Source organism: Oryctolagus cuniculus, chromosome 17 (assembly GCF_051225735.1).
Source record: "Oryctolagus cuniculus isolate XC-2025 breed Fujian yellow rabbit chromosome 17, ASM5122573v1, whole genome shotgun sequence".
Classification (NCBI taxonomy): domain Eukaryota; kingdom Metazoa; phylum Chordata; class Mammalia; order Lagomorpha; family Leporidae; genus Oryctolagus; species Oryctolagus cuniculus.
This window is the reverse complement of record NC_142883.1, coordinates 993,209-1,007,297: the sequence shown is the minus strand read 5'-3', so window position 1 is coordinate 1,007,297 and position 14,089 is coordinate 993,209. Positions and strand designations below refer to the sequence as shown.

General features: G+C 71.0%; 2 protein-coding genes across 3 annotated transcripts; both read right to left on the bottom strand.

Annotated features, from left to right (window-relative positions):
- Nucleotides 1-208: 208 nt before the first annotated feature.
- Nucleotides 209-5,461, bottom strand: SIRT7 (sirtuin 7). Its single transcript, XM_070060135.1, has 10 exons — nt 5,304-5,461; nt 5,087-5,224; nt 4,918-5,022; nt 4,049-4,119; nt 3,839-3,911; nt 3,295-3,393; nt 2,794-3,030; nt 2,618-2,698; nt 2,147-2,253; nt 209-648 (listed from the first exon to the last, which is right to left on the bottom strand). Exons 1-10 carry the CDS (start codon nt 5,394-5,396, stop codon nt 450-452), a joined length of 1,203 nt encoding a protein of 400 aa, XP_069916236.1. The 5' UTR covers nt 5,397-5,461; the 3' UTR covers nt 209-449.
- A 2,900-nt stretch (nt 5,462-8,361) lies between these two features.
- Nucleotides 8,362-12,847, bottom strand: MAFG (MAF bZIP transcription factor G). 2 transcript variants are annotated; one of them, XM_070060139.2, is made up of 3 exons: nt 12,650-12,847; nt 9,540-9,602; nt 8,362-9,455 (listed from the first exon to the last, which is right to left on the bottom strand). In XM_070060139.2, exons 2-3 carry the CDS (start codon nt 9,573-9,575, stop codon nt 9,003-9,005), a joined length of 489 nt encoding a protein of 162 aa, XP_069916240.1. In that variant the 5' UTR covers nt 9,576-9,602; nt 12,650-12,847; the 3' UTR covers nt 8,362-9,002. The 2 variants fall into 2 exon arrangements, with proteins under 2 accessions (XP_069916240.1, XP_069916241.1); XM_070060140.2 differs by lacking the exon at nt 12,650-12,847 and adding an exon at nt 11,732-12,196.
- Nucleotides 12,848-14,089: the final 1,242 nt, after the last annotated feature.

The following is a 14,089-nucleotide window of genomic DNA, read 5'->3' as shown; positions in this document are numbered from 1 at the left end:
CCAATGGCGCACGCCGCCAGGCCGGAGCCACACCCAGCCCCGCGGGCCGCGCCCCCACCCACCGCGCACGGCCAATGGCCGGCGTCGCGCGGCCTGGGCCCCGCCCCCTCGCGGCCCTTCCGTCTCCGCCCACTCCCAACCCCCGGGCCGCCGCCTCCGCCGCGGTCCGTCGGGGGTTCGCCGCGAGAAGCAGCCAGTGGGACGCGGGGAAGGCTGGAGGCGTTTAATGAGGGCCAGAGTCCGCAGAGCGCCCGGGCCCGCCGCATGACCGCAGACCGGCCAGGCTGCAGCGGAGCGCGCGCCTCCGAGGCCGGGTCCGAGTGGCCGCGGCCCTCCCTGCCGCTCCGCCCGCACGTCCTCGTGGGACACGGCCTCCGCGTGGACATCTGGACGCCGTCCCGGGGTTCCGCTCGGCGGCTGCGGCCGCTCTCCGTGTCCGCCGAGGCCGGCTACGTCACTTTCTTCCGTTTGGTGCGCTTGGCGCAGCCCCTGCCGAACCAGCCCCCGAGGACGGGGGCCGAGCTGGGCGGGGCGCCGCGGTCCCCCGGCGGGGCCTCCTCCCGGCTCCTGCGCAGCGGCTTCCGGCTGTGGCTGTCCTCCTCGCCAGCTCGCAGCGGCGTCGCCAGGGAGAAGATGGGGTCCTGCCACCTACCGAGAAGGGGGCGCCGCGTCAGGCCGGCCGGGCGCCCGGGGCACGCCCCTCCCCGGCCCCCCAGCCTCGCCCTCCTGCGCGTCGGCGCCCGCAGGTCCGGCCTCGTCGGGGCTCAGCGTGCTCGGTCAGCGCCTCCGTCCAGGGCGAGTCGCCGGCAGCTCTGGGCCCCACCTCCCGCCTGCAGGGCTGGGGGCGCGCCCACCGACCCGCTCCCCTTCCCGGCCTGTCTAGGGAGGCGTGGCCTACACACTACACCGTGAGGAATCATGTGTTGACGGAGATGCAGAACCACAGATTATAAACTTAAGATACAGAGAAGCACTGATAAAAGAAATGAGCTAAGTTAATGTGGAAACAAAACGACAGCACACGGCAGGCCCACAGGACAGACACCACGAACGTGACATACAAGAATTGCCAGGCCCCGAAGGTGAAGGGATCCTTAATTTCTTGAACCCTTTGATTAAAAGAAGTTACTGATTTCCCCTATAAGACCCTGGAAATTCACAGAGAAAAAAAGTGTAAACTTTTCGCTCAATACACACACCGAGTCTAAATCATCACGAGCTCCGCGTTCAGTTTGCTTAAGCTTCCCCACACACGCCACTCCCGAACCACGCCACGGCCACGGCCACGGCCACACCCCCTCGGACCTCTGCAGCCGGGCGGTCTGGGAGCAGGCGGGCAGCAGCTGGGGCGGCGGGCGCCCCACCCCCGGCTCCACGCTCGCCAGGGCGGGGCCTGCACAGGTGCACAGGGGCTCCTCGCCGACCACCCCCGGCTCCACGCTAGCCAGGGCGGGGCTGCACAGGCGCACAGGGGCTCCTCGGCGACCACCCCCAGCTCCACGCTCGCCAGGGCGGGGCTGCACAGGCGCACAGGGGCTCCTCGGCGACCACCCCCGGCTCCACGCTAGCCAGGGCGGGGCTGCACAGGCCCACAGGGGCTCCACGCTAGCCAGGGCGGGACCTGCACAGGCGCACAGGGCCTCCTCGGCGACCACCCCCGGCTCCACGCTAGCCAGGGCGGGGCTGCACAGGGGCACAGGGGCTCCACGCTAGCCAGGGTGGGGCCTGCACAGGGGCTCCTCGGCGACCACCCCCGGCTCCACGCTAGCCAGGGCGGGGCTGCACAGGGGCACAGGGGCTCCACGCTAGCCAGGGTGGGGCCTGCACAGGGGCTCCTCGGCGACCACCCCCGGCTCCTCGCTAGCCAGGGCGGGGTCTGCACAGGGGCTCCTCGGCGACCACCCCCGGCTCCTCGCTAGCCAGGGCGGGGTCTGCACAGGGGCTCCTCGGCGACCACCCCCAGCTCCACGCTCGCCAGGGCGGGGCTACACAGGCCCACAGGGGCTCCTTGGCGACCACCCCCCCTCCACGCTCGCCAGGGCGGGGCTGCACAGGCGCACAGGGGCTCCTCGGGCCCCGGCTGGGTCCCTTCTGCAGGCATCGGGCGCAGAGGTGGCAGCGGGGCGGCACGGCGGTGCCCACTCACCTGCTGTACGGGGGGATCTCCAGGCCCAGCTCCTGCATGAGCAGCCCCATGACGTCATCACACCGCCCGTGCAGCTTCAGGGCCGCCCCGTCGTCCTTTGGGGTCCACTGTGGGCAGGAAGGGCAGTGAGGAAGTCGCCCCACTCCTCCCCAGGGGCCTCCATCCCGGACACGTGAGCCTGCTACATGTCTCTGACTCTTGTTGGTTTTTTTTTAAGACATTTATTTTCATTTTTATTTGAAAGGCAGAGAGGGAGGAGCCGGAGAGATTCCATTTGCTGGTTCACTCTCCAAATGCCTACAGTCTGGCCAGGCTAACACCAGGATCCCAAAACACGGCCTGGAGGTGGCAGGGGCTCAAGCACGAGCCACCAGCTGCTGCGCGCCGGGGTGCCCGGGCAGGAAGCCGGGCCAGGCCCAGGGGCCGTGCCACGCAGGCCCTGGAGCAGGCCCCGCCCTGAGCACCGGTTACCTGCAAGTTCACGATGTAGAGCTTGGGCCGCCGGCTAGGGGGCTTGGCCATGCACCAGAGCCGCGGGTACTTCTTCAGAACCTGCACACACGGACGACAGACAGGGCACGTGCGCGCGCCCGCGGCCGCAGCAGGGGCGTGGCCCCAGCCCGGGCTCCCGGGTCCTCGGCGCCTACCTTCAGGCTGGACCCCAAACACAGGATGGCGTCCGCTTTGCTGGCGGCCTCAGTGGCTGCCTCCCAGTTCAGGGGCTGCCCCAGGGTCCCCCGCTCCCCGAAGTGCACGATGGTGTCGCGGAGCTGGGTGCCGCACTTGTGGCAGGCCCGGCCGGTCTGGTGTCGGTGGAGGGCGGTGCGCTCCGTCACGTCAAACACGCGCACGTACTCCCTGTTGGGGACGCAGGAGGTGCAGACCTGGGGCGGACGACAGGCTCCGGTGAGCGGGGGCGCCGGCCCGCCCGCCCGTCTGCCCGTCGGCCCGCCCGTCTGCCTGCCTGCCCGCCCGCCCGCCCGCCCACGCGCCTGCCTGTCTGCCTGCCCGCCTGCCCGCCCGCCCGTCTGCCCGTCTGCCTGCCCGCCCGCGCGCCCGCCCGCCCGCCCGTCTGCCTGCCCGCCCGCCCGCCCGCGCGCCCGCCCGTCTGCCCGTCTGCCCGCCCGCCCGCGCGCGCGCCCGCTCACCTCGATGTACATGTTCCCGTGCAGCTCCGAGATGGCCGAGCGCGGCAGCCCGCTCCGCAGGTGGAGCCCGTCGCAGTTCTGCGACACCACGTGCTGCACCTGCAGGGGAGCCCCTCTGAGCCCAGCGACAGCCCCGACCCCACAGGAAACCTCGGAGAGCCAAGCTCTCGGCAGGCCCAGCCCGCAGAGTGCCGGGCCTGGAGCACCCGGAGGGCGAGCGTGCGTCTGCGCCCTTCCGGTGAGGCTGCAGCTCGGGCTCCCACGGGGCAGACGTGGCCACGCCAGATCCACGCTCGGCTCCAGGGCCTGGGCAGAGGGCGACCCTCCCCTCCTCGCTGGCTCCCCGTGCCCGGGAGGCCCTCGGGGGCCCTGGGGTGAAGCGGGGGGGGGGGGGCGGTGAGCAACCCTGGGCCAAGATGCCCTGGACGGGACGGCTCCCAGGAGGGGCTGCTGTTCTGTCTGGGGGGCCGCCGTGTACTCCTCCCACAGAGAGGGTGCAGCCGCTCCCCTGCGCCCGGGCCTGCCAGCCCCGTCCGGCTCTTACCAGCTTCTGCTTGTGCAGTCGGGCGATGCTCATGTGAGTAAGGGTGGGCTCGGCCTCACTCAGGTCGGCAGCGCTGCCGGCGGAAGGGAGAGTGGGGTGAGGACCTGCAGGCCGGGGGCTCGCCTGGGAAAGTGGGGTGAGGACCTGCAGGCCGGGGCTCGCCTGGGAAAGTGGGGTGAGGACCTGCAGGCCGGCGAGCCGAGCCCCTACCTGACGCGCCGTCCCTTCTGGAGCAGCGTCCACACGCCGTTGGGGCCCCGGTAGTCTGGGATGCAGGCTGCCTGTGCGCTCGGAAAAAGATAAGCCCAGTGGGCCGGCGGCACTGCCGGGAGGCAGAAACCCTGCAGGGGGGCGCCAGGCTGCCCACCGGCCGGGGCCCGGGCAGCTGCACCCCGGTGCGGCTTCCCTCCTCACTATCCTCCCAGGCCCCCGCGCCCCGAGAGCCGCCACAGCACGGCGCAAGGACCCGTGTGTCTCGGGCACGGAGGGAGGACTGCACAGGGCTCTGAACGGCCCCTTCCCCACCTGAACAATGACGGACGACCTGTGCACCCCCCCACGTCGCCCCTTCCAGCAAAGGACACAGAAGACTGCCAGGCCCCCCCTGCACGAGCCCCACCTCCCCAGGCAGCCCGAGCTCCGAGAAGTGCCCGCCGGCGCCAGGGGCCCGACACTGAGGTCACAGCGCCAGCCAGGCCACGGGGCCGCGGCTCGAGAACCGCCGGGCTGGGCTGTCCCACTCGCGGTGGAGACGGGAGGCTGAGCAGGAAGCGCTCAGTACCCTGGGCCCTGGCCCGTTGGTACCCGCAGTGCCTCCCCCTCCCCCTGCGGGCCGCCCCCGTCCAGCAAAGCTCCCCCTGCCCCAGCCCCGCCGTCGGCGGCCCCACGCCCTTCGCCTCCCGCTGCGGAACCGGCGCGGCGCGGCTCAGCTCTGCCCGCACACCCGGCAGCGCGGAGGCCGAGTCGCGCCGTCCAGCGCGGTCAGTGTCCCAGGAGGGGGCGCCCCACGCCCGCCCCGCGGCGCTCCGGGCCAGCGCGGCCCGGGCGAGTGTGGCTCTGGGCCGCGCGCGCCTCCCTACCGTGCTGATCCCCGCGCCCGTGTAGACGACCAAGTGCTTGGAGTTGCGCACGGCGGCGGCCAGCTCCCGCACCTTCCTCCGCAGCTCGTCCGGGTCATCACACACCTGCGGACACCGACCGCTCAGCCCGCGCCTGCCGCCCGGCCCCGCCGCGCGGCCCCGCACTTGCCTCCTGCTGCCGCCGCTTCAGCCCCTCCCGCCGCCGGCGCCGGCCCTGCAGCTCGGTCACCAGGTCCTCGCTCTCGGCCAGCAGCCGGCTCTCCTCGGCGCTGCGCTCGGCCGCCGCCTTCCGCAGGATGCGGGACACCTGCGGGCGGGCGGGCGGTGAGAGGCGGCCCGCGCGCCACGGACACGGACGCGGGGCGCGGCGCGGGCGGGCGGGCTACCTGGCGGAGGCGCTCCCGCTGCTGCTCCTCCCGCAGCCTCCGCACCCGCTCCGCCGCCTTGCGCTCCGAGCGGCCCAGACCCCCGGCTGCCATCGCTCCCCGCGGAGACCGGCGCTTCCGGCTTCCGCTTCCGCCTCGCCGGCGGCCGCCCGGGGCGCATGCGCGCGCGCCCCGCCCCGCCCTTCCTGCCCCGCCCGCCGCCCCGCCCCCAAGGAAGCACCTGCCAATCTCTTTTTAAAAGGTGTTTATTGATCATATACAAAATAAAGAAAACCTTATATATCACAAACATACACTATGTACAGCAATAAATACCGGCGGCCAGGCCCAGGGCCGCCCCTCCTGGACAATAACTTAGCAATAAATACGGCGCGGGGCCCCGGGGACAGGTCCCTCCCACGCACGCCCCACACCCACTGCGGGTCGCCTGGGCACCTCCCTTCCCTAGCTCTGCATCAGCCCCCCACCCGCCCTGCGGACCCCAGGGCACCCCACGGTCACCTCTGCAGGCTTCGGCCCTAAGCAGGGGGCCACCACCAACCGCACAGCCCCCGCACAGCCCGCACGCGCAGGCAGCCCTTGTCCTGCTGCCCGGGGTCGGGTCACCGGGAGAAGGCTGTCCGCAGCGACTGCGTTTGGTTAAAGGCTTCAGGGACTCGCGAACTGAACGGGAGGGAGGAGGGGCGGGCAGGGGCTGGGGCTGAGGGGAGGGGCCGCGCTCTGCCATTCCAGCTCAGACGCGCAGGGCCACCCCGGCTCTCAGAGCCAGAGCTTCGCGGCGGGCGTGCAGCGGGAAGCCTGCAGCCGGCCCAGCAGGTGCCACGCGCACAGCCCAGAGGCAGGAGGGGCCCCGAGCCCCACACACACACGCCTGCCTGCGTGGCACCGACGACACAGCCTCTGCTCTCCCACCTGCCCCAAGACCAGACAGCCAGCAGGAAGCCGAACCCGTGCCAGGAGGAGTCACTCAGTGGCTTCTGGGGGGGGAAAATCGTTAATGTGTTGGTTCCTTTCACCAAACCACAGCCTAAAAAATAACTCACAGGATCCCAGAGCGGAAGTGTGCAGCGGGCTGCCCGGGCTGCCCCGCTGTGGACGGGAGCTCTGGCCAAGCCGCCGCTCGAGAGAGGCGGCGGCAGGCACAGGGCCTGACCACCAGCCCAGAGCGGTGGCCCCCGACGCCGACCACGGAGGCCAGGGGTGCGCGCACAGACCCACTGAAGCCAGCAGGGAGCCCGGGCCACGCTGCGTGGGGACGTCTGCGTGTCCGTCCGGGATCAGGAGGGGCCGGGGCGGCGTCAGGCAGGAGGGGAGGCGCAGGTTTGGGTTCACTTGGCGGACAGGTTCGGGAGGCCCGGCCTCAGCCGCAGCCCTCCATCCGCCGTGTCGGGGGGGGGGGGGGGTGAGAAGAGAGAACACAACACCCTCACGGTGGGAGACAGACCCAGCACGACCCGAAGGACACACAGAGCCACGCGTGGACACAGAATCTACTGCGGAGAAATCAGGGTGAGGGGAGAGGGGCTCGAGTGAGGGGACGGGAACCCCAGCGCATGGCCTCGCCAACCCCAGAAGCCCTGGGGGCCGGATCAAGGCCCCGCGAGCTCACCCTGCCCTGCTCCTCTTCCTCACTCACCCCCCCTCCCGGGGACACCAGGGGCCAGGCCCTGCTCCTCCAAGACTCAGGATTTCAGCTCAGGGATGCCACGCCCACACCACACCCATGTCTGGACTCCAGCCAGACAGAAGCAGACCCAGGCTCGGGACGCCCAGGGACACCGTGGCAGCCAGCGCTCCCCCGCTCCGCAGGTCACCTCGGGTCTACGCAGGGGGGCCTCCAAGCCCCTGGAGCCAACACACAGGAGCCTGTCGGGACCCAGGGGTGGCCGGCACGGGTGGCGCCTCTGCCTGCCAGGTGAAGCCTGAACGGTCAGCTTTTCATCTCCTGTGCCTCCCAGGGGTCCAGGCTGCCCCGAGACGATATCGGCGGCCCTGGCCAGAGGCCCACGTGGCCAGACGGGGCTGCGGCCTCTTCAGGTGGCACTCTGGGCACCCCCGCGCCCATGGGAGCTTCCTGAACCAGGCCTGGGAGGCCAGCAGCCTCGACTGAAAGCTGGAATGGGCAGAAGCACCTGTGAGAGTCCAGCCGTGACCCCTGGAAGACACAGACCCTGGAGGGAGGTGGGAGGAGGGGCCGTGGCCCCGAGCTGCCGGCACAGACAGGTGGAGAACAGGGACAGGACCCGGCCCCGAGCTCACAGCCCTTGTCTGGCCCTGGTGGCGATGCCCAGGCCCTAGGGGTGCTCCAGGTGGGGCCCACCCATGCCACCTGGAAGCAGCGCCCGCTGCGCACAGTCCAGGAGAGGTGGTGGGCGGGCCCCCCAGGGAGGCCAGGAACAGGGCCAGGGCTGGAGCCCAGGCGGAAGACAGCCAGGGGCACCCACGGTGACTCCCTGGTCCCAGCAATGCCGCCACCCAGGGCCAGAGGTGTGGAAGCAACACGGTGGGGGAGACCCCTCCCCCCAGCTCACGAGCGAAGAGGCCAGGCTGGCGGCCCCGGCGCGGCCCAGGTCCGGCACGCAGCAGAAGCAGGAACACAACCAAATCCAAAAAACGCACACGGAGAACGCACAGGACTCACAGGTCAAAGGTCACCAGGAGCACCAGCACTTGACGGCGGCACAAAACCTCACCAGGCACGGACGACACCACGGCACCGGCAAGAGACGGGAGCGGGAGGGCGAAGGCTAAGTCACTTTCGGTACAATTGCAAAAGATACCAAAGAGCTGGCCCGGCGGCGGCGCTGCGGCCTTTTTTTTTTTTTTGTCTTTTTTTAAACTAAGTTTTATAAATAATGTCTGATAACTCTGTGTATATAAAAACTAAACTCCAACAGCCACAAAGAGTTGTCCATAAGTTTACAAGAAAGGGATTTTTTTTGTTTTTTTTTTTTTTAAACTAGCAAAGTTTCTGTTATACTTTCTTCCTTTTCCATTTATATGGTCAAATGTTCTGACTTTTTTAAAAGACAGTTTTATAAATACTCTGCAGCTCTTGTTTTTCTTTAACTTTTAAACATATAATTTAATAACTTCGTAAAAGGAACTTCTCTCTTTTAAATAAAGGGCTATCTAACCACACAAACAGCTCATGTAAACAGTGACACGGACCCAAGGCAGGACACAGGGACACGCCCTCCACACACGCGCACACCACTGGTTTGGTCTTGCTCAGTGCAGGGGTCAGTGCCCGGGCCGGCAGCCCACCACTGCCCGGGCAGAGCCCACCTCCGCCTGCCGGGCCCCGCTGAGCTGCCCGCGTGGGCCTGCGGAGAGGAGGGCCCCCAGCACCCTTCTGGTTGGCAGCCTGCGGGCCCTGAGAAGGGAGGGCAGACAGGAGCCCTGCCCACCCAGGGACGCCCGCGCTGCCTCCCTCCCACACCCGTCCACTCCCGCAGGGCCAGCTCTGGACTCCAGGCCCGTGCGACCTCGGCACAGAGGGGGCTGGGGGCGCCAAGCTGACCAATCGCAACGCACAGAACACAGACGACACGAGATCAAGGGGCCCAGCCCGGCGCCCCTGGGGTGCGGGTTGTGCTTTGCAGGGGGGGGAGGGAGGGGAGAGGGACAGGGCAGGGCTGCCGCCGCCACGCGTGCCCGGTGGCCCCTGGAAGACCCGCTGGGCAAGGGCGCGCGTCCCTACGACCGGGCGTCCGTCTTCGACTTCACTATCGTGATGACGCTGGTGGCGGCCACTTTGCCAGGGACGAGGGGCCCCAGGCCGGCGGCCAGCGGGCCCCGCGCCGGCGCCACGGGGCTGCGGGCCACGGTCCTGGCGAAGCTCTGCAGCGCCTCGTACTTGGCGCGCAGGGCGTCGAGCTCCCGGCGCATGCTGGCGTTCTCCGAGGCCAGCTTCTCCACCTCCTGCTGCAGCTCCGCCTTCTGCCGCTCCAGCTCCTCCTTCTGCGTCACGCGCTTCACGCGGCAGCTGGCGGCGTAGCCGCGGTTCTTGAGCGTGCGCCGGCGCTGCTTCAGCTGGATGATCTCCTCCTTGGACAGGCCCCGCAGGTGCTGGTTCAGCTCCCGCACGGACATGGTCACCAGCTCCTCGTCCGTCAGGCTGGTGCCATTCTCGCCCGGCTCCCTCTTCACCTGGGGGCCGTAGGGACAGGGTCACAGCCACGCACGGGCGCCCCCCCCGCCCTGGCCCAAGACGCCCCCTCCCCAGCGGCTCACCTTCAAGGCCTTGTTTCCTTTACTGGGGGTCGTCATAACCCGGGGGCACAGCGAGCAGGCACTCTGCAAGGCAGGGGGCAGCGGTCAGGACCCGCTCCGCCCAGCTCCCCAGGGGCCCAGGCCCTGCCCACTCCCGGCCGCCTCTCCGCTCCCAGGGAACCAGGGGGCAAGACAAAGGGGCAGAGGGAGGTGAGGAGCACCGAGACGCAGGAGGGGCAAGTCCAGGAGGAAGCCGGGAGCTTTAAAAATAACCCCAGCGCTGCCCCGGAGCACGGCTGTTCCTGGCCAGTCACGCTGACTCAGCACATCGCGGCCGCCCGCCCTCGCCGCCGGCACTCCCGAGGCCGCCAGCCAACAGCCGCCCAGGAGCCCCGCTGCTGGGGCCAGGGGGGCTGGGGGGCCATAGCAGGTGGGGGCGCCTGCCTGTGCATCCTAAGGTCCTACCTCCCACAGCGGCCTCCCCTGCGCCAGCCCGGGACAAAGCCCCTGCTGTCCCCACCGGGAACTGGGGCAGACAGCAGGGTGAGGGGTCTCCCAGTTTCCCGGGGCCCTCCAGCTGGGAGCGAGTCATCTAGCTGGCCCCGGCTCCCATGGCGGGAAGAGCTGGGGAGCCCCACACCTTGGAAGCAGCAGGCAACCCGACTGAGAGCCTGGCCCGAGGGCCCCTCCAGCCCGCTCTGGCCGCCTCCCGGCCCGTGGAGTAACCACCGTGTGGCTTTGGGTTGCAGCTTCCTGCGCCCCTGCCCCACCCTGGCCAGGGTGTTTCACAAGGGCCCCGGGGCCTGCTCACTGACAGGCAGGTGGCAGTCACTGACTGCTCTGTGGTCCCCTGCCTGGGCCTGCACCCACAGCCCAGTGCCCAGACCGCTCCCCCGCCAGCTGCCCCTCGAGCACCACCCTGCACTGTCCGCTCTCTGAACCCCTGCCAGGAACCTGAAGCTCCCACCCCAGGAACCCCTCCCGGAGCCCGCCCCTCCCACTGCTCTGCAGGTTAGATGCAGGCAGGTAAACAGGTGGACGGGGAGAAAGGCCACAGTCTCCTGGCCGGCTCACCCACCCGGGGAACCACAGTGTGGCTGGCCAGGCGGCCCATGTTCCCAGGGTGGAGACCCCACAGGAGCCAGGCCTGGCCAGGAGGCAGGCTGCAGCCAGGAGGCAGGGTGGGGCCGAGCCAGGAGGCGGGACCCCAAGAAGGATGGGGATGGGGTGCCCACAGCTGGAGGTCAGGAGGCCCGCAAGCCGGCCCCGGCCCGCCAGGAGACGGGCCCTCACTGCTGCCTGGGCACGGGGGTGTCCCTCCCCCCACGACCGCACAATGACAGCGGTGGCTTCCTGAGGGGACCACACAGAAAAGTGCCGAGCGCGGCGCTGGGCTGGGAAAAGTGCCTCCTCAACAGATTCCGCCCTCTGCAGAAGGCCTGAGCTCAGCACAGTGCAGCCAGGCGCCTTCCGATCAAAGGTGTGCACGCGTGTGCGTGTGCGTGTGCGTGTGCAGGCACCCACGCCGTGGGGGAGGGCCTCGGCAAAGCTGGCGCTTCCAGCCTTCCGGGCAGAGGCGGCCCCTGGGGATGGCGGAGAAGGCTGGCTCGGGGCACCTGTCCCAGCCAGAGGGGGGGTCCCGGAGGCTGCACTGAGTGGAAGCCCCCCCAGCCCATCCTCTCCGTCCTGAGGGCTGCTCAGAGCTAGAGCCGCTGTCCCCTGCTGCCTGACCCACGGGGGACCCTGGGCCACCCACTCAGCTGAGAGCTAGGAGAGGAAAGGGGGTGGGGCAGCTCCGGCCCTTCCTCCAGGACCAGCTCCCCTGGGCACCCTTGCCCGGCACACCCCAGCGGCCACAAGTCCCAGGCAGGCCGCCCGACGCTCTGCGACCCCGACCCGAGTCCTGCGGCTCCATTCACGCCAGAGCACCCGTGCCGGAGAAGCCCCGAGGAAGCTGCGCGGTGTCTGGGTGCGACCACGCGACGGCCACGAACCCAGGGCAAGGGAAGCAGTGGGAAGGTGAGCTCTGTCCACCTCCCTGGCCCCCAGCCCCCACCGCGGCCACACCACCCTTTGGCCTCTTAGCCGCCGGTCCAGACAGCGGAGACACCACACTGGCTCAGCACACTCCATGCTGGGACCCCTCCTCGCCGGGGACAACCCCTGGGTGTCTGGGACCCGATTCTCCCGCCTGTGCGTCCACACTAACCCACCTGCTGCACCCCAAAGGACGCATCCTGAGCTCCTGCCGCGTGCAGCCTCGCCCCAGCCCAGGGCCAGCGGACCCGGCCGCGACAGCGCGCTGGCTGCCCTGCGAAGTCCTGCTGCCTGCTCCCTGCCCGCCGCCGCCCCTGCGGCCCCACGCTCACTCCTCTTTCTTCTGACGCCAGGGGCTGCCCATCCAGGGGCTTCCAGCCGCCAGCTCGGCCCACCAGACCCCTCCCCTCCCGTCACCCCCAGCTGTTTATCAGTTTGGGGGACTGCCCCGAACGTGGGCCCAGGGCCGATCTCGCCAGGGGCTCGACTTCTGCCCCGCAGGAAGCCCGCAACGCGGCCTCGGCCTCCGCCTGGCCACGCCGGCCTCGCGCTCATCCTCACGTGTGCCTCCCCCGCCACGGGCCGGCCCCTCCAGTCCCGAGGCCCCGCGCCCAGTCCCCGCGCCAGCAGCAGCTCCGAGTGACCTCATGCTGATGACTCAGCAGGTCGCGGCGCTGGCACGCGAGCCGAGCCCGGGCCCGCGGGCAGGGTCTTCCCGCCGCCCCCGCCCGGCCGCCGGGGCCCCGCGCGCCGCCAGCGGCCGCCACACACCTGAGGAGCCGGCGGCCGCGCCCCCGCGCCCCCGCGCCCCCGGCCGCGCCCGGCCCCGCCCTCCCCCCCGGCCGCCGCCGCGCCTCGCCCCGGGACGTCCCGGCCTCCGCCGAGCGGGCTCCGCGCACGCCCCGCCCGCGCCGCCGCGCCGCCGCGCCGCCGGCGGTGCGCCCGGGCACCCGCGGCCGGGGCCGCAGCCCGGCTCCCGACGGCAGGGGAAGGCGAGGCCCGGCCCGCCGGAGGGCGCGCGGCGCGCCCAGGCCACGGCCCCGCCCCGGCGCGGGCCCCGCCGCCGCCCCCGCCGCCCGGCCCGCCACACTCACCACACTGCGGGCCCGGCGGGCCGAGGCCGGGGCCGGGGCGGAGCCGCGCGCGCTCCGAGGCCGCGCGGAGCTGGGGCGGGCGCCGGGGGTCCGGGCCCGTGGCTCGGGGGGGGTCTCGCCGCCTCGCGCGCCGGGCCGAGCGCTCTGCGAAGGCCGGGCCGGACCAGGCTCGGGATCCGCCGCCGCCGCCGCCGCCGCCGCTCCACAGACGTCACATGATGTTTGGTCACGTGGGCTCCATTCATGAAGCGGCGACGCGGCCGGCCGGAGCTTAAAGGGGAAGGCGCGGCGGCGGCGGCGGCGGCGGCGGGGCGCGTCGCCCTGCGCCTGCGCAGCCCGGGCGCCGTCGCCCCTGGCAACGCGCGCCGCGCCCGGGCCGCGTCGGGGGCTCGCGGGACTGTCCGGGCGCGCGCCCTGGCCGGACCACGCCCCCGCCGCGGCGCGGTGCGAGCGCGCGGGAGGCCCTAGTCCGAGGTCCGGGTGCAGACCGACCCCGGGGGTGCAGGGCCCAGGTCCCGGCCCCGCGGTGCGCCCGCCAGGAGTGGACGGCGCGGGCCGTCCCCCGGGCCGCCGGCACCTGTCTGAAGCCGGCCCCCGGGTCCGCGTCCGCCCCCGCCGCCGATCGTTCCCCCAGGAAGTCGCCGCGCGGCGGGGTGGGGGCGCGCTCTCGGCCCTGTTCCCTGCTCAGGTGCACAGCCAGGCAGGTGAGGAGGTGAGGGCGCCGCGGAGGGGCCCACAGGAGGACCTGGAGCTGCTGTGCGGGGCTGCGCGGGGTTCCTGGCGGGGTGGGGTGTCCACGCGGGACGGCGCGACTTGTAAAGCCTCGGGTTTTTCCGTAGAAAACGCAGCGACTCACCCCACGAGTGCGTCCCTGGTCTCAGAGCTTGCTCCTCACCCCTCCTGGACGCTGGGTCCAGGCTCCGGGGGGCGGGGCAGCCCTGAGCCGGGTTCGCGGTGGGAATCGGAGCTCCGTGGCCGCTGGTCTGAGGCCCGAGGTCGAGGGCAGGGGGCTAGTCGTGACGGAGAGCCGGGTGTGCCCTCGCTCCTCTGTGCTGGGAGACGCTGGACCAGGACGCCTGGTCCTGGGGCCGGGGGCCATCACTGCTGACCACCCAGGCAGCTCGCCCTCCCCTGCCGCCGTCCAGTGCGTGGGAGATGCCTGGGAAACTCATCTCATCTCCCACTCAGTTTTGCTGATGGACGTCCGTCCACTCCCCACCCCCACACACCCACCCCCACTCAGCAGCCGCAACAGGCAGGCATGGGTGTGGCCACCCGGGGCCACGGGCGAGGCCAGTGGGGGCCGTAGGTACTGGGACTGCTTCCTATAGAGAGAGAAGCCCTGGGCCCTGGGGTCAGTTCTGAGAGCAGACAAGAGAGGGGCAGGTGCCCACGCTCTGTCCTGTGAGGGGGCAGCTCTTCGGGTGCAGGGGTCCAGCT

What these genes read in the sequence shown, in the direction of transcription:
- SIRT7 (XM_070060135.1), bottom strand. Translation starts at nt 5,396, where the DNA reads ATGGCAGCCGGGGGTCTGGGCCGCTCGGAGCGCAAGGCGGCGGAGCGG. An exon ending in TGAAGCGGCGGCAGCAGGAG is followed by an intron (nt 5,023 to 5,086) that starts GCAAGTGCGGGG and finishes CGGTGTCCGCAG; the next exon opens with GTGTGTGATGACCCGGACGA. An exon ending in CAGAAGGGACGGCGCGTCAG is followed by an intron (nt 3,912 to 4,048) that starts GTAGGGGCTCGG and finishes TTCCGCCGGCAG; the next exon opens with CGCTGCCGACCTGAGTGAGG.
- MAFG (XM_070060139.2), bottom strand. Translation starts at nt 9,575, where the DNA reads ATGACGACCCCCAGTAAAGGAAACAAGGCCTTGAAG. An exon ending in AAGGAAACAAGGCCTTGAAG is followed by an intron (nt 9,456 to 9,539) that starts GTGAGCCGCTGG and finishes TACGGCCCCCAG; the next exon opens with GTGAAGAGGGAGCCGGGCGA.